Source organism: Hippoglossus hippoglossus, chromosome 7, assembly GCF_009819705.1.
Source record: "Hippoglossus hippoglossus isolate fHipHip1 chromosome 7, fHipHip1.pri, whole genome shotgun sequence".
Lineage (NCBI taxonomy): Eukaryota > Metazoa > Chordata > Actinopteri > Pleuronectiformes > Pleuronectidae > Hippoglossus > Hippoglossus hippoglossus.
In genome coordinates this window covers 22,859,802-22,886,643 of record NC_047157.1, presented here as the reverse complement: position 1 = coordinate 22,886,643, position 26,842 = coordinate 22,859,802, and the positions used below count along the sequence as shown (strand labels likewise).

At 45.2% G+C, this 26,842-nt stretch overlaps 1 protein-coding gene across 1 annotated transcript; it reads left to right on the top strand.

Annotated features, from left to right (window-relative positions):
* Positions 1–417: 417 nt before the first annotated feature.
* LOC117765361 (segment polarity protein dishevelled homolog DVL-1-like) lies at positions 418–25,070 on the top strand. Its single transcript, XM_034591890.1, has 15 exons — positions 418–867; positions 6,284–6,353; positions 8,423–8,544; positions 11,077–11,195; positions 15,167–15,305; positions 16,132–16,225; positions 16,358–16,427; positions 16,540–16,679; positions 17,179–17,255; positions 18,588–18,655; positions 18,787–18,864; positions 18,957–19,091; positions 19,755–19,922; positions 20,009–20,224; positions 22,735–25,070. The coding sequence occupies exons 1-15, from the start codon at positions 698–700 to the stop codon at positions 23,253–23,255; spliced, it is 2,187 nt and encodes a 728-aa protein (XP_034447781.1). The 5' UTR covers positions 418–697; the 3' UTR covers positions 23,256–25,070.
* The last annotated feature ends 1,772 nt before the right edge of the window (positions 25,071–26,842 follow it).

Sequence of the window (26,842 nt, the reverse complement as noted above, 5' to 3'; positions counted from 1 at the left end):
CCTGTTTGGAAGAGGAGGGTGAGGTGAGGGGGTGTTCAGCTGCAACTTGACACTTCACCACTAGATGTCACTAAATTCTACACACTGAACCTTTAAGAAACACACGTTATATAAGCTACACGACGTTAATCAGCAGAATAACTGATGAAATAATGAATTAGATTTGAATTGAATGGAGCTTCCAGATGTTGGACACATGTTCTCCTCTGTGATTGCACGTTGGACTTCAAACAGCTGCACCTGCTCTCTCTCTCTCTGCTCCACATGTGCACGAACACCAGTGTGTGTTGTTCCCTGTGTGGAGCGTGTTGTTGTGGTGGTGGCGGCTCCTCACGGGCCCGCGCACAGCCCGGACTCTCCACTAGATGACAGCACTCTCTCGCCCATGGTGGAAAAAAAAAAAAAATATCAAGAGCGATATTCCCAACGCAAGGATGTGGACTGTCCCTTCCTGTTTTAGTGCCGACACAGCCACCGTACCGACGCACGGCGCAGCAGCACCACGGGCTCTCCCCTCGTTATGTCCGGATCCTGTTCGCCTGAGACGCGGAGCTTCATTTTCCACCGCGGGCTCCGAGGCTTTGTGTGTTAGGCGGCGAGCGGCCGTGTTGTTCCTCCGCTGACGCACAGCGGGCCCGTCCACTGCGCCTCCGCCTCGGTCCTTCCCCGCGTCAATGACCGTCCTCCCCTCACGCTCATGGCGGAAACTAAGATCATTTATCACATAGACGAGGAGGAGACTCCGTATCTGGTCAAGCTGTCCGTGTCTCCGGAGAAAGTCACCTTAGCGGATTTTAAAAATGTCCTCAACAACAGACCCGTCAACAGCTACAAATTCTTCTTCAAATCCATGGACCAGGATTTTGGGTAAGCGGTCGCTCATTGTTATTATTATTATTATTATTATTATCATTATCATTATTATTTTTATTATAACCCTGTTATTAATCCGTCATATTGTGTTATAGCAGTGCATGTTTAAACAGCTGGCTACAGGCCGTGTCACGGGCAACAACATGAGACGATGCAGGCTGCAACATCTGTACATGTGTGCAAACTACAGTGCCATGTCTGCCTCCATGCTCCTGGCACCTGCTCATTATTACAGACACACACTCACAGACACACACACACACACACACTCTCCCTCTCTCACACACAGACACACACAGACACACACACACACACACACTGTTTGAAGTGATACCGGATCTGTCCAGAGCCCTAATGACGCAGCCCCGCATGCATTACGCAGAGCCGGACCCCTGCTCCACACAGACACCGTGTTAACCCGTAATCATGTCAATACATATTAATAAACGTCAGAGCGATGCTGACAAAAGAATCCACATGTTCAAGTTCTCAGGTTTCATATTGTTTTGTTTTGGTTCCCCCTCCTCCTGTGCCTGATTATTGAATCATGGGATTTTCCCGATGAAATATCAATTTAACTAATTATATTTCATTTATTTTGCTTTTTTAAAAAATAGCCTGGGGGGAGTTTAATTTCTTTGGGCACGCTTACGAACTCTCACATAATGGACTGCAGGTGAATCCCAGGAGAGCAACCACAAGTCAGTGATTGGGACTATTAGAGGTGCAATTATATCAGCAGTGTTTGTATTTACAGTAATTTGCCCCAGAGGTGGAGAAGTAAACGTCAGGAGATCAGATGTCGAGCTGAACCACATCTTCATGACCTTGGATTTGCAAGGTTTTTTCGCACGATTAGCTGCGACTGAAGTTTTCAAAAAGACAGATTTCAAGTAAAGGCTGTAGGAGAGACAGGCAGTGAGGACAAAGACTATACAATATTGTAATCAGTGGTAGTCAGGAGGGAGAGAACTGAAACGAATTATTTAAACCTAAGGGCATAATTTTACTACTGATTATGTTGTAGCATCAGTTATGGAACCAGAGAAGAAAATTTAATGACGCACAACTTGTCGTATCATTTATAGATGATGCAAGAAAACTAAAAATACTGTTTTTAATGGTGAATTCTACCCCAGAAATTCACATTAGGAATAATCAACATTCATAAATAATAGACATATTTCCTCACTTTTTCCCCTCTTCTTTTCTTTTGTTCCTTCCTTGTCCAATCGTTTTAACATCCCATCCTGATTTTCAGGTCAACAAAGCTCTCTTGGCTCCCTCGGTCAGTGAGATCCACTTGTATCAGGCCTCTGCTGGGAATGGCGTATTTGTGTCAGTGCCTTGTTTCTCATTCCAGTCTGAACAGTCATACATGGGCCCACACACATTAGTAACTCGCACTGCAATCGCAAAACACGATTGGAGGAAATGCAGGGGGCAGGCAGTGCCTATAGAGCCGAGCGTCACACATTTCCACTGCAGCCTGACCTTGTGAGGGAAGCCGGCTCTTCCTGGTGGCAGGCTGGGCTCGGTGCGCCGCTTTGTCCCCAGCCCCGGCTTCCTGCCTCTCGTTCACTGCAGGCCGGGCTGCTCGCGGGGCCTCAGGTGATCGACAGGCAGATTATGGAAACAAACAGGGCATGTTTGCTCTCACCACATAAGAACGCGTTCCATGTTGCTGAACACACGGCTACAGAAGGCCGACCGGCTCCTGCATGGGCATCAACAAAGCATGTTGAGTTCAGCTGTGAATTGGACATCGTCAAAGGACTGTTCTTTCCACACGGGGCTGTTATGCACAGTTTATAAAGGCGTCTTCATGAGCATTTGGGCCTTTGAGTTAAGGTTGAATATTCCGGCTCTGCAGGCGCCGTATGGCACTGGCACAGTATGGAAGCAAACTCAGTCAAAGGCACGGAGGATAGCTTTGTGGTAGCCATGCTGGCCGTACTGCACACACACAGACAGAATGGCTGCTGGAGAATTAGCTGGGGAGGAATAAGACTGCCGAGCAGAGAGGGAAAACATCAAATCCCTTGCAGTTATAGACAGTGTTTGAAATGTAAATGAGCAGTCAGTGGAAGGTCCTCTGTAGTAGACCCCCTGCTGTGCTGGAAAAAAACAGCCATTTTCTTATGAGATTGCTGAACCACATTTGTGCCGGCCATATCGGCCCTTTAAGCAATGGCCTCATGAAGCTGGTAAACGGCTTGCCCCCGAAACGCCTCAGCCGACTGCAGCGAACGTGCCATTTCAGCTCCTTTTGGAATCTGTGTAACCAGGGGCTGTGGCTTCTCCGGCAAATTAAAACGGCGAACGTTTCTTTATGTACATCTCACACCTCAGTGTTTTTTTTCTCATTTCTTCTAGTCATATTCCTTCATTCATCCATATTCATAAGACAGGAAGTTAATGGAGGCTGGGTTGTTTTGAAGGCACCATTTTTCTTTTTTATTATCCGGAGACTTCAAGGTGATGATTTGGCGTTTTTATTTTGTCACTGCCACTGGTGGTGAGTGGGTTTGAGACCTCAGTATAATGCAAGTCACAGCGGCACTGTGGAGCCGAGGAAGCAGCCAAGCTGAAGCTCTGAAAGAAACAGTCTTGTTTGTGCCTCAGAAAATAGGGGGCTGGTATAAGGGGATTTTTCCTCTGCTGAGGAAGTGATGCTGAAGCCCCTGTAGTCGGGGGGGGGGGGGGGCACAAACAAATCTGCAGCTTTTTATTTTGCACAAATGCCTCACAACACTTTGTTTTTGCCGTTTAAAGATTTCAACATTTGAAGGTTTTACTGCACTCAGGCGTCATAGCATTAACATAAAAGCTCTCACTGTTATAGTGACACTATAATATCCCTCTATTAGTGTCTTATTGTGACGTTATAAATGGAAAACAACGAGAACATCTGTTGTTGTGGTACTGAGTAAACCTCGTGGTTTCAGTATTAAATGTACCAGCATGTTTACTGAGTCAGACACTCTGTCACAAATCTATTCACAATCTTATTTGACTGCAAATATTTTGCTTCCCTGTTTATAGTATCATTAGCATCAGCCCCAGCAGTGTCCTTGGACTGTTGGCCGGTGTTGGCGAACGCTCTTCTCATGCGCCTGGTTTCTAGTTTAGGCTGCAAACTACCCAGCCCTTCTCCGTCTCTCACAGCATAAACAAACAGGTCTAATCTTCCCCAGCTACACAAATATCCCCGGCAGTGGAATATTCAGTGGTAGATCTCGTGTCATTATGCTGTGAAATCTGTTAAGACCTAATAAAGCTGTCAGCTCGAAGAAGTCAAATCTGTGACAGCACCAGACCAGGGCTCCAGAGTGCGACCGAACAAAACTCGGTGGGGTGCGACTCCGAATCGGAACGATGATTCATGACCTGACATCATCGGCCGTGATACAAGTGATTGTCTGTGTGAAGAGCGACAGACAGGAGCAAACACACACACTCAAAATCCTAGCTGGAATACAGACCTAATACATTACAAACCTAAAAGCTCATTGTACAAAGAAATATCCTGAACTGAATCAACTTTAAATCCAATTGGGTATCGAATTGAATCAAGACCTTGTGAATCGGAATCAAATCGAATTGGGAAATCAGTGACCCAGCCCTACTTCAGAAATGGGAGCTGTCAATAAAAGGTATAATAATATTGTGGTGCCAAAAGGTGGAGTGAAAAAATGTGGGTGCACCTAAATTATCTATTGTTATTCCTTAGGCTCACCGGTCTGGAGCCCTGCGTACACATGCTTCTCTAGACATGGTGTGTGTGTGTCTGTGGTTGTTAAGAGTTCAGAAGTGGAACTGACACGGACGCTCCTGATATCAGATGGAAGCTGAAAGGAATGCAGGTCAAGGGTATTTCACGGCACATCGAAGACGTCATCTGTTATAACTGGTATTGTCCTCCAGTTTCCAGCCCTCTCAACAGATGGATAAATGTTTAACAGATTTATTTTGCATGCTGGTACGTTCAGACGTTGTAAAACACGTCTGTGAACCGTGTGAGTGGAACTGGTTGTCCTTGTCAGGCATAAGGAAGAGGGAGCGTTGCTGAAATTTCGTTGGCGCGGGCCACTCCCACATCCTCGCAAGTCACCTTACAGCTGGTCATGCTTGAAAGAGAGGATGCAAACACTTCCTACCTAACAAGCAGCCAGCAGGGTCTGCCTCCGCCTCCCTCCCTCTTCCTCCCCGAGGTGGAACAGGCCACAGTCGCAGACTTCTGTGGTCGTCAGTTCCAGCCAGAGCGCTGCGTTATCTCTGTCCACCACTCCCTGCAACACCGCTCCCACAGCAGCGGCAGCGCACAAAAAAAAAACACACAACACAGCTTGGCTAATCATGTCAGTCGCAGGGAAGTTCTGGCAAACAAGAGGTGGAAAGAGAAAGCTGTAAAGTCGCCGTCAGAGACACCCCTGGCATGAAATCTTCTTACGCTGTCCTGCTCTCCTAGAGTCGTGCTTTTACCCTTTCATGTACCGTGTTCAAAGCCGAGAAGCTAATATGAGATGTCCACATGTTTCAGAAATGCTTGGATATACAATTTCTGGGGGAAATCGTTAAGACGCACAGGGATTAAATTGGAAACCGGTAAATATATCAGGTTGTTTTAGGCCCCGTGTCGTTGTGTAAGGTTTTCATGTGTTCATGTGCTACCAGAGCGTCACACTCGAGCCCGGCAGGTGATCTGAACTGTGTCCCAGCAGGTCAAAGGGTAACTGTGAGGTATTTTTGTAGAGAATTTACAGCCGAGCTGAGGCTGACACACCGGATCACTCTATTAATACACTACTGAGCCGTGACACCCTGTTGTCGGTCTGTCTATCTATCTATCTATCTATCTATCTATCTATCTATCTATCGTTCTATCGTTCTATCGTTCTATCGTTCTATCTATCTATCTATCTATCTATCCATCTATCTATCTATCTATCTATCTATCTATCTATCTATCTATCTGTCTGTCTGTCTGTCTGTCTGTCTGTCTGTCTGTCTGTCTGTCCGTCCGTCCGTCCGTCCGTCCGTCCATCCATCTATCTATCTATCGTATACAGTGGATCATTGTGAAACACCTCTGCTGTCAGAATCAATCATTACAGTTTTATGGTCTCGTCCTTGCCAGGTTGAGCAGCCAGCTCTTATCTCATTATTGTGTTTAGTGTAACTGCACAGACGACGTTCATTAATCACAGATACCGACGTCGCTGCTGCTCATTGAGTTTAATGTGTTTTAGAGCCATGTGGAGAAGTCGTGAATACCTCTCAGTGTTTGTCAGCGATGCAGGAAAGTGAAGTGTCTCCAGGCTGTGCTGTGTGTTTGTGTCGTTCAGCTGACTCCGTGTCCTTCTCCCGGTCAGTTGAACCTAACCGTATCTGTCTGCCTGTTCCCCAGGGTGGTCAAAGAAGAGATTTCCGATGACAACGCCAAGCTGCCCTGCTTCAACGGGAGAGTAGTGTCCTGGGTAAGTGAGATTGATGGTGCGCCCGTGCGGCCCCACTCTCCCAGCAGCCTCAGCTCCGGACCAAAGAAATGTGCACCACTCATGGATCATGTAAATGTAGCTGTGTAACGCCTCCGCAGCTTTTTAGACACTCTTCACCTTCAGCTCCCTGTTCAGCGCAGATCTAAAGGTGTGAGTGCTTTCATCTCAACTGTAAAATTAGCCACAGTTACGAAATACAATCACCGTTTGCTGAGTTCGACAATAAAACAATAAATCGTTCCATCTAGTGTATCCTGACCGATAGAGGTTACTCTATCGACTGTTTGTGTTTATAGAAGATAAAGAGATTCCCTGAAGGGACGATTGAGTATAACAAATCAATCTGTCACGTAAGAGGAGAATTTACATCTTAATCATAAATCTATCACACTGCACAGAACCTTTGGTGTTACTGTAAATATTGATGGAAGATTAAGAGCAAAGTATAATCTAATTTAACTGGCCGTTCATTTAAAGGAGCAGTATGTCGAGTTTACTGACAAACTATAATATTCATCAGTTATATTTACATCCATCTCCCATGGAGCCCACTATGCGTTTGTAGCCCAGAACAGACAAATCTCACACTGGCTCTAATTGAAAGCCTTTTTGCGTTTCTTTACTTTTAACTGCTTACTTTCCTCCTCAGGGAGGTCGTAGGTCAGACTCAGCCACATGGTGGTGGCTTCAAGGTGGTGAGGGACCATCTTCCTCAGTGTCACTATGCATTGTAGTTACTATGTAATAACAGGGCTCACCATTTAAACTTTAATATATGCAATATTCTATGTGTAGTTTGGTTTAATGTTGCTGAAATGTGTTGTGATTAAGAATAATACCATTCTTTTACTTGATATTAGATCCAGTTACAGGTTATTTTCTTCCCTTTTTATGTTTAAAATGAATAAGAAATGTAGTTAATGTCATGGGTGCCTTAAATTTTTTATTTCTGTGAGATTTTAATAGAATACTTACAATTAAACGATGGAAAAGGACAATAAAATGTAAAACATGGGAGACACCTACCCAAACCCCATATTACTGTGCATGGATCATTCATTACAGTCATTAAGTTGCACCAGGCAGCTGGTCACATGTTATCTTACATTAAATAATCCAGTGAGCTCCACAGATTAGGTGAGACCAAATTTAAAATTGGGAATTTAGAAATCAATGTCATAAAAGAAAAAAATCCTAAATCTTTAAATGTGTGGAGGTATTGATGACAGACGTTTTTATATATATATAATCTGTTCTCTTCTGATTTTGAATTACATTTTAACATGTTTTTATTTGGATCTATATTGTATGTGAAGCACTTTAAGCTGCATTTATTGTATTCAAGGTGCTTTACAAATACAGTTTATTATTATTATTATTATTATTATTATTATTATTATTATTATTATTATTATTATAGCAATTTTCTATAAATCAGTTGAGCCAAGGACCAAAGTGAAATTTACCCATTGTTGATGTGTTTCAGACAGAAAACCAGACTCAGAAGAAACTGCAGAAATACTTCCAGAAAAAGTAGAGTCAGGAACAGAGTTCACTGAAGAGCCCGATGACACCTGTGACTCCCTGAGCTCACATTAGAATAATCACATCCATACAGTTGTTAGTCTCCTCGGCCGCCTGCTTTAACTCTCATTATTCTGGTTCAGATGAAAGCAGAGTAGCCGAATCTATGGGTCATTGTGCATCATCCTTTGTACTGACACTCAACTGGGTAAAAGCAGTGAGGTCTTTTAAGTTTCTGCGTCGCTCGCCGTGTTTCTCAAGTTGTTTATGCGTCGCCACCAGTCATCTCCAGGCCGCTTTTCAGCATCTCATTTCACCGCTGCTCCTCGTGCACAGACTCCCCGTGTGTCTGTCTCCGTGGGGGCAGCATCACCGTGTTCATCGCAGAGTGTGTTGGGGTTGTTTTTGATCCCCCCCCCCGACCCCCCTCCGCTCTATGGGCGCCTATATCATCCAACAAAGTATTTATTATTGTTTGTGTTCCTCTACCGAGCCTCTAATGAACCTTTCCATGTCTCCCTCAGTTGGTTCTGGCAGAGAGTGCTCATTCTGATGGAGGGTCTCAGTGCACGGAGAGCCACCCGGAGCTGCCCCCTCCTCTTGAGAGAACAGGAGGCATCGGAGACTCCCGCCCCCCCTCCTTCCAGTGAGTAGGCTGATAAGCGCTCGTCATACATGCACAATTGCACACGCATGCATGTAGGCAGATGTATTCAAGCACACCGTTTCTTTTTCACAGCGAACAAAATATGTGCTAATCGGAACAAGGATTGCTTACGAGAGCTCATCATCATGGGACTCATATGGGAGGTGTAGGTGGCCCCGTGTGTTAATATGACATATGCTACAGCTTGAGAGCGTAAACATGCATGAACGGCTCTCCCACTTGTGTGTTTGCTCCCTTCCCTACACTCGACATTAGTACGCTCGTCTATGTTAACGTGAGCCGCCACTGCCGCTGAATCTTGAAATAGCCATTGCGGCATAAACATCTTCAGGCAAATACTGGCACTCAGTGAGGCCCTTTGTACCCAGTCACTCAGAGCACTCATCCATACTCGGCTAATGAAGGCGAATGTGGTTGAAAAAGACAGTGGTGCCTGAAAGCAGAGAAATTGAGATGCTCCTGTCAGCCTGAGTCTGGTTACCTGAGCCCGGACTTTAAAACTTCAGCCTGGCAGATTGCAGAATATCACTGCACCAGCTCAGGAGACGTCCCGGGCTAAATATAACTGGACGGACTGGGGGCAGTGGGGGCAGTGGGGGCGAGAGTTGTTGCCATCGCATCACCAGAGCAATACGGCTGCGGCTCTATATTGAGAACAAGCAATCTGTCATGTCTGTGTGTATCTCTTTATCCACTGTTTGACATCTCAGCTCGCTTTTGCCCTCTATGGGCTGATCCCTGCTGCTTGGCCTGTCAGCCATCCTGATGGTTTTATTGTTCCCGGGGCCCTGGCTCTCACCACGATTACCGCCACCTTGTGGAGTGAAACGAAAGCGCGCCAGCCCCCTTTACCCCCACGTCATTTTCCCCCTCGCCGCCCCCTCCTTCACTCTCCCTTTCTGTTTCTCTCTTTGAGTCAGACGGACAGAGGCCTTTCTCTCAGACGGCGTGCTGAATTCCCCACAGCGAACGCCCTCTCTCCCCCCTGAAATTAATCTAGTCTCCCACCTTTTACCGCTCTCTGTAAATAGCTAGAATATTATTACCACTTCATTTTCCCTTTGTGCTTTATTCATGCATTTCATGTGTTTGTCGGCGTGAATGGCTCTATTTGATGAGCACACAGAATAGGTGTCGCTGCGAATGGACACAACTGATGTGCTGCTGCCTGGTAATCCGGATTAACGTACATTAAAAAGCGCCCATCTCCATTTCCCAAGAGGGAGGGGGGGGTGGCTATTGGCAGCAATGAGGAGTGGGGTGGGTGGGTGTGTGTGGGGAGGGGGTTGAAAGGAGGTGGCATTTGTTCACAGCTGCAGCCCAGCGCCTTGGATAATCCCCCCCCCCCCCCCCCCGGATCAGCAGGCCTGCCGCCCGGCTGCTCGGCTGCCGCTGACAGCCTGATTGTCACCGCCACATCAGTCGTCACGCTGCCCCCCAAATCGCCACCGATAGAAACGCAATCCAAACTCTGGTGATATTTGCAAACATGCGGTGATCTGTGCTGGTGAGGTCCTGCCCAGGTGCACCCATTAGCACTCTGCAGCCGGAGCGTGTAAGCACGGCTCATTGAGCACTTCATCCCGCTGAGGGGACACAGCAGACGCAGCATCCTGTCCACTTTTGGGTTTTTAATTTGCATTGATCTCTCGCATATCGGCATTGAGGTGTGTCAGGGAAACAAATGCAGCCACTGCAGGATCATGTTTGTGTTTTATCTTTATTTACGAATACAACACGTGTCCGTATACTTTACGGGCTCTTCCACGTGAGCGTGAGTGGGCATGAATGCAAGTTTTATTATTTATGCAGCTGTAAAGTACATGTTGCACACATGTCTAAGTGTGTGTGACAGACTGACAGGGTTGAGTAGAGTTCTCACCGGCTTCAAGTTTCCTCGGTGCCTGGTGGCTGTGTACGTCCCTTGACCCTGGTGCCTGAGGCCACGGCGTCTCCAGCCCTCTGACAGAATAACTATCTGCCCTCCAGCCCCTCCAGAGCCCCTCAGACTCCTCCCAGACCCCAAGTACACAGGCCGTCTTACCGCTCGGCCCACACCTGATCTACCACTTCTCGCTTTTTTTTAAATGCAATCTGTCATCCTCCCCTGTCTGTCTCTGTCCCAATCACGCTCCAGGCACCATCTGGGCTTTCAATAGGTCTCATTAATGCAAGTATTGTGCAGAATGGCTCCCTCTCAGGGTATCTGGTCATTAATGACACTTAGTAAAAAACACATCACATACCGCAGAACAATGAAAGTGCTGTTTTGGCCAGAGGGACTGAATTTGAAACAGTCATAATATGAGTTCCATATTCCCCTAAGGTTGAATGGCAAGCAAACTGATATTATAACAGACAGAAGTGTATTGTGGCTGGGGGATTATGTTCACTAGTGTTAATTAATCTGAAAGATTTTCTGGGAGGGAGGCAGAGAGTGTGTCTTTTGTGCATCATTATGAATCTGAGGGAAGTATTTCTGATGTGTGTGTGTGTGTGTGTGTGTTGCAGTGCCAACGCGGTCAGCAGTCGAGACGGCCTGGACACCGAGACGGGCACCGAGTCTCTGCTGAGCCACCGCAGGGAGCGCGAGAGGGAGCGCGCGCGGAGGAGAGCGCGAGAGACTGAGCGTGAGTATTATCAGCGTGGAGCAGACGGATCCTTAAAATGCAATTATCCTGTCATCCCAACTTATTACATTTTGGTGCCTCTTACTCAAACTCAAACTTTTTCTACTCTGCACACGTCACTCACCTCCACAAAAAAAAAAGGGGAGCGGATATTCAAACGTTCGAGAGTAAAGAAGAAGTAAGAGGTGAATCAGTTCGACTGTTAGTCAAAGATTCTGGAATCCACTTTCCTCCCCGAAGATTATCACGCTGTCTCCTGTGTGGCTCAGGTTTATGGTCAGAGGCTGTTCCACGTGCTCGTCACACTCCCAACTTGTCCAATGATGAAACCCTGTCAGAAGACACTTGTGTTTCATGAAAAATCAGAGGAGAGTCTATTCCAGCTGTTGTTGAGATACAAATCCTGCCATCCACAATCTACCTGGACATGAGATTGTTGATTTCATAAGCCCTAAGAACCGTTATCGGGTGCAAACACATCTTTCCTTTATTGTTTTGGTATTTTTACTGAAGCAATTTCTTTGGCGGGAGGAGGAACGCTTTCTCCCTGATCCCTCAGAGGACGTGCTTGAACTGCTCTGTCGGCTTTACCGGCTCTATTTTTTTAATATGACAGCCTCAACAGGCAACATCCCATATCTGCTCTGTCCACAACAGAGAGCAGTGTAGGCTGCAGGAAAAAAGATGTGTTTTGTTACCAGCATAATCAAACCTGAAATATTTAGATATCCACTTCATTCTCTCCCTGTTCTTGGCAAATAGCGATTTTTGGCAATTTTTAGTTGGATTCATGGCAGGAAGTAATAAAGACGCAGCCTCTGATGCAGTCGGCTGTTGTTGTTTTTGTACTCCCTGCAAAGCCAGTTGTCTCCCTCCGTCTCTGCCTCCCCTCATCCTCTCTTCACAGCAAGTGTGGCTCTTTGTATCCTGCGCTCCAGGCTCATTAAGCAAATACTCATTAATTTATGTGGTGCAATTGGTATCACATAGTATCAGCATCAGGTTGTGGTTGTAGGACGAGCCGCAACTGTCTCGCAACCTGGGAACTTTATTCTATCGACTGATTTCATCGTGATCTCACTGTTGGGCAACTTTGGACAGTGTGTTTGTTTTTTGACTCGGCTCAGAATGATGTGTTGTCGACGGTGACAGCGTCAGAGCCACAGCTGCCGACTGCCAGCTGCACATCTGTTGTTGTGCTGGTGATACGGAAATACATCGAGTCTAATGAACGTTATGTCCGTCCGCCAACCTCCTGCACAGATAATGGAGAATAGAGAATTACTTTAGGATCTCACACACAAACACACACACAGGTTGGCACACCTATTCTTATTAGGACTTAACATGGACTTCCATTCATTGTGGACAGCCTAACCAAAACCTTAATCTTAACCTCAACCCTGACTTAAACACAATTCACTTCGTGCCTCTAACCCTAACCAGGACCTAGGAAATGTACCTTTACCTCATTATAGCACAAGGACATTACATTGATTCACATATATTTCCTGAAAACTTACTATAACTTAACCATAGTTACTACTTGTCTAACATTAAGCTAAACCTAACCTTAAAACATGTCTTCACCTTAAAATGTAATGATATTTATGTTACGGATTTAAATTTGTGTCCCCATAAGGAAGACAAGTCCCGATAATGTGACAGTGTAGGTTAAACAGATTTAGGTTCCCACAACATGAGTAATACCTGGACCACAGACACACACACACACACACACACACGCACACACACGCACACACACGCATACACACGCAAACACACGCAAACACACACGCAGTGTCTCTTTCCTCACCTCACATCTCCTCGCCCTTCCACGGGACTTGTTGTCTTAGTTGGGCGTGTGTTCCTTGTGGTTCCAAGGCTCATGAATCTAGTAGCAGGACCTAACAAAGTGGAATTTAATTCTGCTCAGTGGTTTCCGTCACAGTCACATGGCCTGAATGTAGAGACATATGAAGCCGTAGTCGGCGCCGGACCCCGCCTCTTCACCTCACTGCCTGCAGCATCAGCAGCAGCAGCAGGAATTCCCCTGTCACCTTATACACACGCTTCAAGTGATCCTGTCTCTGTGTGAATGCTCGCTGTTTTTACGGCGATCAGGTAAAGTGCTCTGCCCCCGGTAAACACAAACCCTTGTTGTTTTTCTGTCTGCGCTGAAGCGTTTGAGTGTGAATGGATGAATAATGTAGCAGTTGAGAATTTTAGGAGGGATGAACAGGTGTAAGAGCCCCGAGGGCAGCATGACGGCGTTATGGGATATGATCCGTTTCGAGGCCGTAAGACAAGACTCTGATGTTCGGTTATTGCACCGTAGCAGAGAACATCTAATACCTCAAAAAAAAAAGAACAACTGCACGAAGCATTATGCTGCTCAGTGCTGCTGGGATTTGGAGGTTGAAGTCAAAGCATACATGGCTAAGCCGGAGCACTTACGCTTGTGTTAAAGTATTATCACGAAGCACAAACACAGCTGGTGAACTTCAGCTGTCCTGCGTTATTAGAAAAAGTGTCTTAAAATCCCGTCTCTCGTGCTCCGACGCCGCTCAAAAGTAGTTGAGCTTTTAACGACCCTGATGGTGTTTTTCACCTGAGGCGGAGACGAGAGAGGACGGCACATCATCTCCAATCCCACATTATCTCCCTCTGTGGGGGAGAAAAACCATCAACTGATTGGTCAGGAGCAGATTAGCAGTCATTCTATAGCTGCGTGCGATGGGAGGGAGGGAGGGAGGGGAGGGAGGGGAGGGAGGGGTAGGTGGGGGTGAGGAAATACTTTCTCCTGACTCTCAGCTCAGTTTGTCCGTGCGTCGGATGAGAGCTCGCCGTTTCTCTGTGGTGAGAGGGATTTGTGTTGTGTTATGTCCGTTGATGGAATCTGACATTATATGGTACTGGAGGTTTTATTCATTTATTCCAAGGTGTTTTATTTTGAAAGTTACAACTATTATTACTTGTAGTGAGCGTTTTGTGGTTAATGTTTATGTTGTTCATGTAATTTAATGTTAAATTGTTCCTTTGGCTTTTATCTAATGAGTTCTTTATCTGTTCATTTATTCCTTTTTAAACGTCACAACTTTAGAAACGACTTTATATATTCACTCGTCAATGATAATCTCTGATGTTGATCACCTGTTTGTGTCACCGCCTGTGTTGTAGATGAGCTGCGAGCAGCCGGCCGGTGGGCAGAGAGCGTGTGGTGCACAGGCTGGGTTCTAGAGAACGACTAGCACAGACGGAGCAGAGCACAAAGACACAGATTTCAGCCTGTGAACCTGCACCCTTGTGTTTCTCCTTTGTTTTGCTCTCTCTGGTGTGGCAGTCATCCCAGCGCGGGAGGAAATATGTTTGAGTGAATCCTCTCAGTGGATGTCATGTCCCTCTGCTGATTGAGTGCGTATGTGCAGTGGCTCAGCTTTCATAAGAGCACCTCCCGGGCGGAGCCAGCGATGGGAACTGCCACATTGCTGGAATGTTTTGCTTGCTCTCGGCGAAAACGCTGGGTGCCACGCCCTCTTGGCCTTATGAGATCTTTCCGCCCAATCCGCTGTTACCCTGAGACATCCCCACCTCAGTGGCAATGTACGTATGGAGGTGGACAGGGTGGTCGTACCTGGGACTTTTCTTTCTGTAAGGAAGTGAATTAATGCAGAGCTGTGTACAGTAAGACACTCGACTTGGAATAAATCCCAAATATCTGTATTTCTACCTTTTCAAAGAACTGAACCTGTGACATTCTTTCCACTCTCAGTCTGTAAACTCTGATTTCTGATTTTCATTGATTGAAAAACCTCACATAGACGTCCTCCCCCTCGTTCTGATCTAACCCCTCGATGAACAACATGACCTCTTGTCTGACTCACCCCTCTCTCTCTCTCTCTCTCTCTCTCTCTCTCTCTCTCTCTCTCTCTCTCTCTCTCTCTCTGCTCTCTCTCTCTCTCTCTCTCAAGTCCCTCGCATCAACGGTCACTCTAAATCAGAGCGCACTGCCAGAGACTCGGCCATGGGTTACGACAGCGCCTCAGTAATGAGCAGTGAGCTGGAGTCCAGCTCCTTTGTTGACAGTGAGGAGGATGAGGATGCGAGCAGGTAACACACCACTCCTCATCTACACCCAGACCCTTGTATCTGTAGATATTTGTTTGTTTCTGAAATTATATCTGTTGTTTTTTTCAGTTTATAAAAAAAATAGAAACACCCAAATATATTATTTCTGCAGTAGATATCATTTCTTTGAGTGTTTCCCCTTGAAACTCAGTTATTTCAGTGTCGTACAGTAATTTGGGGGAGTTTTACTTATCATTTATTTTGCATTAGTTGTGGCGGATCCATCACTAATTCATGATACTTCTTTAAATCACAATTTGCTACAGAAGTGCATCTTTGTTAGTTTAGAGTCTACTTCTTTTGTAAAATGTAAATGCGCATTAATTCTGCATTGTGTATTCTGTAAAGTAATTCTTTATATCAGCAAATGCAAATTCAGATACTGAACCAGGCCAGAAATTCCATGGGGGGTCTCATTCAGTTAAATATTAATTAGCAGCACAGTATATGAAAAAATAATCTAATCGTAAACACTGAGAAATTATGTTGTAGATGCAATTTGCAAATGGACTAATAACACTTATCAGCTCTGTGTCAAATATCAAAATAAAAATGTAATTTGATTATAGTAAAATAGTCTCTTAACATATTGTCCTGCAAACTTTGTATTTTGTCTACCTGTGGATATACATTTATGTTTACGTTTACTTTTTTAAATGGTTTATGTTTAACATTATCAGATCATTTAACCTTAAACCAGGTCATTTTGTTTTACACACCTCGGCCATTTGCTTTTTCCATCTTATTTTAACATCCTATCTTTGTCTCCTTCTTTCTTTTTCGTTTCCTCTCTCCTTCTGCATTTCAGGCTCAGCAGCTCCACAGAACAAAGTTCTTCTTCGCACCTGATGCGCAGACACAAGCGCCGCCGACGGAGGCACAAAGTGGCCAAAATAGACCGGGTGAGCACGTGACATCCGCCGCAGCTGAAATTGAAATTGACGTTTTTTGAGTTTGAAACAGATGAGAGAGCTGATTGATATTGACTATTTGTTGCTCTACATATTCTCATGTCCTCCTCCTGCTTTTTCCAGTCCTCGTCCTTCAGCAGTATCACCGACTCCACGATGAGCCTGAACATCATCACCGTCACACTGAACATGGGTAGAACTGATACGTCCACCACTATAATGCTTATATCACAGCTTTACACCAATAATTTCTAATATATATATATACACATGGCTAGAATAATCCTGTGCTTTCTCCCTGACAGAGAAGTACAACTTTTTAGGTATCAGTATTGTTGGTCAGAGTAATGACCGGGGAGATGGCGGCATCTACATCGGCTCCATCATGAAGGGAGGAGCTGTGGCTGCTGACGGGAGAATAGAACCTGGAGACATGCTCCTCCAGGTACATGAGCCGATGATTTCAGTTAAACAAATTAACATTCAACAAGAATTCTGTAATTGTGATGTAGTTTTGTGGTAAATATCAGTGCTTGGTGTGATGACAACACATCTGCTGCTGCTGATTCACAGTGTGAAAGCTGAACGTAGGTTTTGTGGCCCTTTTAAAATCCACTTCCGTCACTAGGATCTTTTTTCTAATTCTCCTTCCTGACATTTGCTTCTCTTTTGATCTCAGTGGCTCCACCTACTGTCGAACACACAACGGCTGATTCCACTTTGCTGCCGCACCAGCATTCATAATATAGGTTTTATTTTGACCGTTGAAAGTAGCTTAGGATTTGCAGGCATCTGAGCACGGCAGAGATTAATGTGTGTGAGCTCATTGAGTTGTGTAGCAGAGGTTAAACATAACGATTTAGTCACGAAAAACACAATGTACAGTTAATGAGTGGAATCTGACACGTGGAGTTGATCATGTACGTTTGTCTCGTGTCTGGCAGGTGAATGATGTGAACTTTGAGAACATGAGCAATGACGACGCCGTCAGGATTCTCAGAGAGATCGTTTCCAAAACCGGGTAAGAACATTAAAACCTGTTCAGATCACTTCCTGAGCGTTTGGGATCGTTTAGCTCTCAGCCGCAGATCAGATTTACAGAGCAACCCCACTGTATGTTGGGTGTAATCTTACACTGGATCAGAGAGGCTGCTGTTCTGGTAGTCGAAGGATTTAAAGAATTAAAAGGAAAGCCTGCTGAGAAAAGGTCATGACTCTAAAATATGAGCACATCCCTAAAAGTGTATCTATCGTTGCTAAAACAGTTGTAACTTCGGCCAGAGGAGGTTTTGTTTTTCGGCTGTGTCTGTTTGTTTTATGCAAAAACTGGTTAACCGATTTCCATGAAATTTTATACAGGGGTGGGGTATTTATTTTTCTCTTTCTCTAACATGGTGAGATAGAGGGTTTTTCAACACTTCCCTTGATTTCTCAGAGAATAATTCATGGAAAATCAGGCACGTTAAGGGGCCTGATATTCATGTGTGTGTGTGCACATCCAGATAAACATCTAGTGAATCTAAATGTGGTTTCATAAGAGGCCTGTTGTGCCTTGGCGGAGGAATGAACTCTGCTGACTCACATACTACACTTTGTTTTTTAGATTTCCTGATTGCTGATTAGATTTTCCGCACCCTCTTTGTGACCTCTTTTAAAAGTTTGTGATCAGCTGTTTTCCTGCCCCAAGCTTTCAAAGCACACACACTTATACTCTATAGCATAAATAAGCAGATCATCTCGGGGAGTCAGTTTGCGTTGACTTGTTGTAAGTGCTATCCTCAGGAAACTGACCTGATCTCTATGCTCATGCATGAAATGGAGCTCCTGATAAAAATCAGTTTCCAACGTGATAGTTGAAAACGCCCTTGTCTCGTGACGTTAAAGAAAAGGGAAACACAAATTCCATTTCATTAAAATTCCACATTTTATCTGGATCTGCTCCAAAATGTAACGAGTTCTTCTTTGGGTCACGCCTCACACCTCCACATAATTTCAAGGAAATAGGCTCAGTAGTGTACTGACAGTGCACATTTCTGTTTGTTGCATTATTTGGCTTTTAACAAACTTTGCCTTTTGGTTTTTAAACGGCTTAATAGGGTTAATATTCATAAGAGGAGGAGACATGTTGAGGCTGAGTCAATAGCTTCCTTTAAATCAAAGCTTAAAACTTGTTTTTTATCGTACTGCTTTCCCTGTTTTTACCTAAATCTAGTTGTTATTATTGTAATGAGTGGTCATGCTTGAATTTCTGTCACGTTTAGTGTTTTTATTCTTTTACTAATGTGTTTTTATTTGTGAAATACTATATTGTTCTCTGCATTATTTATACTAATTTACTATATTCTCTCTCCAGTCCTATTAGTCTTACCGTTGCCAAATGCTGGGACCCGTCTCCACGAAGCTACTTCACGATCCCTCGTGGTAAGACCTGTGCAGTCATGTGGATATAGATCTTAATTCTTCTTAGCAAATACATAAAACAGATCAAATATATTTCATTACATTTGGAGCAGAGGAACTGATGCCGAAGGTTTAACTGTGTCATTTTGCAGCTGAACCAGTGAGACCCATTGACCCTGCAGCCTGGATTTCACACACCACTGCCCTGACGGGACCTTACCCGCACTACGGTAAAAACAACCAACCACAAACATCCTTTCTGGAGTGATTATGATAACCTTGCAACATTTTGAATTTCTCAAAACTCCTCTCCCTGTGACAGAGTTTGACGACTTGCCTTTATCTGCAAGTAAAACGGACATGGCAACTATCGTCAAGGTGATGCAGTTGCCGGACTCCGGCCTAGAGATTCGAGACAGGATGTGGTTGAAGATCACAATCGCCAACGCCGTCATCGGTAAGTACAGCTCGATTGTGTGGAAACAAAACAGAAATTAAGTTTTTCTTTGAGAGGAAGATTTAATAATTTATTGGAAGTACGACTCATACAGGTCTGTGTTGTTTCATTTCTGCTCTGAACCCTGGGGCTGTCTTTTGACCATAGTGCCCCAGTAACCCTTCAAAATTTACACCCATGAAAGAAGAATAAAGAAACTCACAAGTTTATTGGTAATTGCTAAAGATGTGGAATACAAATGTGGGATTTAAGACAGAAATTCAGAAAATTATCAAATCTGTAATCACAAACTAGATTTGTATTATTCCTAATATCATTTCCAATCTTTCTTTTTAACTATACAAGTCTCAGTATTAAGTCTGAGAAGTGAAAAGTCTCTTGCATAGTTTCAGCATTAACTCCACTAACTTTGTTCAAAGTTGTTGTGCAGCTCGTCTCACTGTAGCCAGTGCGGTCACTGTGGATATTGTGTATATCACCAGTATTTTCTAGCATCTGTTCTACACATCAGAGCAGGAGACTACATGTCTGTGTGTGTGTGTCTGTGCGTGTGTGTGTGTGTGTGTGTGTGTGTGTGTGTGTGTGTGTGTGTGTGTGTGTGTGTGTGTGTGTGTGTGTGTGTGTGTGTGTGTGTGTGTGTGTGTGTGTGTGTGTGTATTTCAGGTGCTGACGTGGTAGACTGGCTTTACTCCAGAGTAGAAGGATTCAAGGACCGGCGGGATGCGAGGAAGTACGCGAGCAGTCTCCTGAAACACGGCTACCTGAGACACACCGTCAACAAGATCACTTTCTCCGAACAGTGCTACTACACGTTCGGGGACCTCTGCCAAAGTACGGCCACTTCTCTCACTGTGTCAATAATGCATCTCGATTTAATGAGTATAAGGATTGCACTAAATCTTTCCCTCTCCAATAAGACATGGCGTCGCTCAACTTAAATGAGGGATCCAGCGGCGGAGGCTCCGAGCAGGACACCCTGGCACCGCTCCCCCCCACCAGCAACCCCTGGCCCCTGGGCGGGCAGCCATTCCCCTACCCTCCTTTTCCCTCCGCGCCCCCCAGCTTCCCGCCAGGATACTCCGACCCGTGCCACAGTTTCCACAGTGGGAGCGCAGGCAGCCACAACAGCGAGGGTGAGCAATGAGGAGGAGGAGGAGGAGGGGAGAGACGCGCCTATGTTGAGCTTTTCCATCAGCTTTTTAATTGATTAATGTGATAATTTGACTCAACATGCAACATGACACGTCAGTATTGACACACCACTAGTCTGACTCCAATGCTAACGTATCTGAATAGAAGCTGAGAAGTTCACACTAAACTGCATTTCTCTTAATGAAATATGTGTAATTTCTAAAACACGTCCTGTATTGTCAAGGTCAATCATGAGCATCTTGAGTCATGCAGCGGACAGCTCTGCAGTACTGGGTGTGTACTCCAAAACAAAATAAATCCAATCAGTCGCCAGCTTGAAATGATCAGCGCCAAATCCATCCGTCTCCAGTTTCAGTTTCTCGAGTGCGCTTTTGTCTTCATCTTGAGCGTGATGGTGCTTTGTGTGGCTGCTGCATGGTTGTGGACACCTGCGTTGAGGGAGAGCGGAGAACAAGGGGGGGGGGGGGGGGGGGGGGGGGTTCATACGTGTCACTATATGTTTGAAACCAGGCAGTGCAGACAGATCATGGTGAGTTTCATGTGACCATCCATCAGTCTAATCTCCATTGTTTTCGAGTGATTCCTCCACTTCATCTTCACGTCTTACTTTCAGCTGGTTGTCTTTCTTTCTATTGGTTTATCTGCCACCTTTGCAAGAACAGGAACAGTCATTAGATTTATTTTTTTTGCAGTTTTCTTTTTCTTTTGGCATTGGCTCATTGGTAACGATGCGGCTGCCTGCTTGTTTGAATGTGTGCATGTTTGCATTTTTGAGGGGATGTTTTTTTTTTTTAAGTTGGATGACAAGAACAGGACCAATGACAGCGAGGGGGGGGGGTAATATAGGTGATGAGCCCATGGGCCAGATGCAGACGGGTCACATTAGGTAGTGTGGGCAGGGGCCGGGCTGGGAGGTGTGTGTAATTCTGTTGTTCCCTCTGTTTCTGCTGGGCAACGTTAGACTGAAGGAGGAGGTAGTCCCAGGACACTGGGGGAACCGGTAAGCCTGCTAACCCCCTCCCCTCCTCTGCTGCTCTCTTATTCTCTCTCTCTCTCTCTCTGTTTAGCCATTGATTATTTTTCCATCCCTCTTTTCTCCACCTATTTTACTGTAGTTCTAAGGTATTTTTATTTTTTTCTCTCCGCCCATCCCATGCGTCTACCTTCGTCCGTTTGTCTCCTGTGTGTGACTCTCCCGACAGTCCATTCTCCCTCTCTGCACCTCGGGGGGGGCATGCATTCATACTGTGCTGGGAGGTGCATGACGCAGGATGATCACTCCAAGGCTTGTGCTATCATTCCCACAGACAGGGGGCGATCATGCACCACTCTACCCAGTACTGTTGGGCTCAGTGCAGAAGTGGGAGATCGAGGAATGTTTGATTTTGCAATAACGTGGTACACCTCCATCAGTTTCCCACGAGCAGCACTGAGACGTGACACAAACCTATATATTTAAAACAAAAGTGACAATGTGTATATAATAAGAGTTGTGTTATTCTGCAGTGTGCACACAGTGCTGTGTAGCAGTGTCTTTCTGGTGCGGGTGTATCATGTTTTTATTTCTAATCTGTGAATGTTTGGGTGTTTTCTATGAACATCAGATCAAAGTCCATGGGATTAGCTGCTGCAGGTGGACTTTGGGGGAAGAAACCTTTGAGACAATTCTGTTTGCCCTTGACTGTTGACTCTTGATAAGAACAGCATAAGAAAATAATTAGTCACACCTTAAACAAAATGTGCACCAAATAACATTTATACATATATATATATATATATATAACAACAAAGACGCTGCCTGTTTGTGTCTGCAGCCGTTCATGAAGGCTTCAATAAGCTTGTACAATATATTTTGTTTAACGTGTGACCTTCTGCCTCCTTATTGATCAGTAATAAAATCCAGCTGTTTCTGAAGCAGCTGCAGGTGATGTAGCTGTGTCTCAATTCAGGGGCTGCATCCTTCGGGGGACGCAGTCTACCCGACCCACATAGACCACCTCCTGGTCTGGTCTACAGAGGATTTCTGTGATCGGTGTCGCCAACTTTTCCCATCCTCATTGCTAATGCCTAGCAACAGAGATGCAGTTGGACACACCGAGAAAGTATTTTTAGCATGTGCACTATTAGTTTTTCGGTCAAGTTGAAGTGTGATAATCAAGCATTGGACGTCTCGTTGCTTGCCAGCGAAATTACCTCTTTGAAAAACAGTTCGTCCCCAAAGCGCAATGAATCCTGGGATAAGTTGGGCAAGGAAGGATCAACCTGTTGGAGCCTTTGTTTGTTGGGGATGAAAAACAGCAGTTGTCAGCCACATTTGAAGGAGCCTTCGAAATTAAACGGCTTAGTCGCGCCGCTGAGATGCAATCATTCTTCAAATGCAGCCTCCGAAGGATGCGGCACCTGAATTGAGACCCAGCTTGTGTATTTGTAGTTGAGTGTGTTTGTATTTCAGAAGGACAAGCTAAAGTGTTTTGTTTCCACCTCTCAACAGGAAGCCGAAGCAGTGGATCCAACCCCAGTGCAGGCAAAGGTAGACGCTCCTCCCCACAGGAGAAGGCTCAGAGGTCAACATGCGGCGAGTCAGAACCCGGCATCCGTGGAGGGAGGCGCGTAGACAGGTCCGCCAGCCAAATGAGCCATCACAGCCACGCCGTCTCCAGCCACAGTCACACCCGATCAAGTCTCAGTCACAGTCAGTCCCACAGGAGCCACCATCACTCACAGAACAGCCACCCCTCCTTCACCTACAGCCACGCCCCGTTCACCAAGCCCGCGCCAGGCTCCTGCGCCCAGAGCGAGCGAAGCCACGCCTCCTCCTACGGCCCCCCCGGCTTGCCTCCTCCTTATTGTCTGGCCCGTCTGGCCCCCAAGACCTCGGTCAGCAGCAGCACGCCCCCCGGAGCCCCCCCTGGGAGAGAGTTAGCATCCGTTCCTCCTGAGCTCACCGCTAGTCGCCAGTCCTTCCAGCATGCTATGGGCAATCCCTGTGAGTTCTTTGTTGACATCATGTGACAGGACAGTGCCTTGAAAACTCATCGAGCACAAAACAATTCTCCACGAACCCGCCCGTCCCCTCCTCCCTTTCTTTTCTGTCTCTGAGTTCCGAATGTAGACACTGACTGGGCCTCCACCTTAACCCCCTGCTGTCTGTCTTTCCCTCTGATGTCCACACAAAGGACTGCGGGCGGCACGAGCACAGCAGGAGGGGAGTCCTCTCACACTTACAAACACGGGTCCTCGGCGACTGAAAACCCTCTTTTGTATTGACGTGACGTGTACAGTTTGTGAAACGTGAATGGTATTCAATGTGGTGATTCTTTAAAGCTGCCGCGCAGACATGCTCTCGGGAGTGTGCACTCTACGTAGGATCATTTCTGTTCTGCGAGACCTTTAAGATGTCCGGGGCCTGGATCTCAATCCCCAGGACCCAGACCGACACCTTCAACCCGCACTTAGGAACTTTTTAATTTTTTCGGGGCCTTGGACTCGGACTGGATCTCCTGACTCAAATCTGTGCATAGCTGAACGTTTTTTACTCTTTTCACTAAACCTTTTTCGGCCCCATTTCCTTTAAGGTGTGGCACTGCCACCGGTTTTATTTAAGTTCTTACCTGCCAAGACTAACCTTGAGTTGACAAACGGTGGATTTCTTCAACAAGGGAGGGCCCCGCAGCTTAACTAGGCTGCATCTTGCATGACTGTCTCAACTGCTTTAAAGAAAAGACGTTTTATGAATACATTTTGTTTTTAAAGTATTACCATTGTTGTGGAGGGGGAGGCGTTACCTCTTGCCAAACGTTCTAAAGGAAGAATCCGTACACTGGATAAATTTTGTGATGTTATTTATGTGCCCATGTTGCGTTGATGGTGTCATACTTTGTCTACTTCGACTGACTGACAGACAATCAGACATCACCCTTTGTGAACCAGTGGCCAGTTCCCACTGTCCTAGCTGTTCTTTGTCGAATGTATCGTTATTCCTGTCGGTGATTAAACCCTGACGCTCCGGACAGTTCAGTTCAAACACTTCTACGTGAGCGAATCAACAAACGTACAGGATTGCAAACAGTGGACACCCACCGCAGCAGCGAGAGCAAACTCCACAGGGTTGGCGTGAGATAGAACCAGTTTGCTGTTCAAGCATCATCGTCGTGACTCTTTCGAGTGTGAGCTTCGGAAAAAAAAAAGTTACAAGCCAAAGCCTCACGTTGTGTATGATGGACATTTGGAAGCTGTTTATGATGTAAATCTCCTCATGATTGTCATCAGACACTTCTCATTTTTGCGAGTTCAAAGTGACTTTAAGGGGAGTCCTGGCCTTCAGATGCTCATATCCTTGTAAAACAATGGCAAACCCCTGTTGTATCTACCTAAAACATAGAAAATAAGAAGGAAAAAACACACACACACACACACACAATGCTCTTTCTATTGTTGTGAGGACACTCATTCTACATAATGCCTCCCCTGGGTCTGTACACTAACCATAACCATCACACATATATGCCTAACTCCTCCCCCTGCCGTTAACTTAATTCTAACCTAAACCGTAAAACCAAACTCGGCACCGAAGCTGTGAGGATTGGCCCAAATGTCCCAAAATGTCCCCACAACGATGGTTTCGAGCCCGTATATGTCCACACAACCATAGGAAGACCACACACACACACACACACTAGCACTTTTCCATTTTTTTCTCTCCCTCCCTTTAGTATGAAACACTGTTTGCAATCAAAGCTTTCTCTTTAATTTTGTTTCTTTACAAAAAGAAGAATAAATTGTACATAGAAATTTATTATATATATGAATAAAAGTATATATGTTCAAAATTTTGATGCATTTTCAGTGATAATCACCTGGATATTAACTGAGATCTGAAAAATACACTTTTCTCTTTTTAGGTTGGGCCACTAGATGGAGACATCAAATCTCTCATTCATTTGTATGTTCTTGTTTTGAGTGTTTTTATAAAAGTATAAACTGTGTTTTGGAAATCACCTTGGTCAGTAAATTCCAAATTCAATTAGGCTTTAGTATATTAAATGTATGACACATCCAAGTAGGTGTTTATGAGCAGTCACTGAGTAGAAGGTCATGTTGTTGAACTTTCAGACGACTCAAAAATGTCAAATGCACTGTAAAACGTATCTATTATATCCCCAGAGCAACAAATGTGTCATCGACACGGCAGTGGCTTTCACACAGTTAACACCCCTGAGTGGAACTTCCGAGCACCACCTGCTGCGCGTACTTTCCCCGTGGGCTGCCGTTACTCTCAACAGGCCTGACTGTATGTCAGTACCCACACAGACCCCGGTCTGCTTGACCCACCAACCACAGTCGCTTGCGTCAATCATCGTTTGAGTCCCTGAAAGTGACGCCCACTCCCCCACACGAGAGGAGGCATTGTTGGAGGTTAGTCAGGAAGGAAGTGACGTCAGAGCCTGACAAAGCTCTCGAGACGCACTTCTGCAGAGGCAGATTAAAAAGTATAATGCTGAAGAAGCAGCCCCCAGAAGCCGTCGCCCTCATAGTGTTTGTAATACAGAGCGAAAGCATGAAGTCTCAGAAACTGAAGTCTGCCACTGTTGTAGTTTGACTCTCATTGAGAGCTCATGTCAACCTACATGCAAATGCACACACACTCATTTACCAGCAGAATAATTATCATCTCCTTACCGAACATCTCAAAAGTATTTCCAGAGTGTTTATGTTAATCGAGCTATTGGGGTTTACGTTGCTTCAGAGCTGAATCTCTAGAGGGAGGAAGAAGGGGAAGTGTGGGAAGTGTTCCTTGGTCGAGGCCGTGTGGGCAAATAAGGTGCTGACTTTTGACATCCCTGTCTCTTGAGACGTGCGTATGCTTTTAGAGTAGGTCGATCAATGGTTCAGCATTTCTCTTGAACCGGCTGGACGTGAACCTATGACCATCAGTCACAGGAGATCACACCAGCTCACCGAGGTTACATAGAGCGAGAGCAGACATTCAGGGTGAGGAGTGGGAATGAAAAGTCGAAATCGTGGATACCGACCTTGTTAAGCTCAAGGAAGCATACAGCTGTGTTATTATGTTCCTAATCTTAGTCCTGACTTAATGCCAGGTCATCAATATCGTCAAAGTCATCGTGATATAAGGTCATCTATTGTCTCATCGTTACTCATCAAAATAGCGGGGAACTCTAGTTCCCTTTTCATAATAAATAAGTGCCATAAATGTGTCACGGGAATAGTTACACTTTACGCCATTCCACTGAAGCTACTTCAATGTTTAATAACCTTAATAACTATAAAATTCCAAATGATTATCATGTTTCACTTTTAATTTCAGTTTCCTTATGCTCCAGGGGATCCTCGTGGTTTCCTTTCTCAGGGGATGAAAAGAGTTTATCACCAGTCACAGTAACAACAGGTGGTCGGGGCGGGAATTTTTTTAACTTTTCTAAAGCTCATGACATGAGTGACTCGGGTGACTCGGGTGACTCATCAGGATAAGTAATATTTATCGGAGGGGTTCCTTGGAACGGTAAACAATGACATTTTGATGTGCTTTGTGGTTTCTATTGTTTATCATTAAATGCTCTGATATAACGATAGTAGAG

Coding starts and splice junctions, on each gene's coding strand:
- LOC117765361 (XM_034591890.1), top strand. CDS start 698: ATGGCGGAAACTAAGATCATTTATCACATAGACGAGGAGGAGACTCCG. Junction 15,306..16,131: donor GAGGATGAGGATGCGAGCAG/GTAACACACCAC, acceptor TCTGCATTTCAG/GCTCAGCAGCTCCACAGAAC. Junction 16,680..17,178: donor CTGGAGACATGCTCCTCCAG/GTACATGAGCCG, acceptor CGTGTCTGGCAG/GTGAATGATGTGAACTTTGA.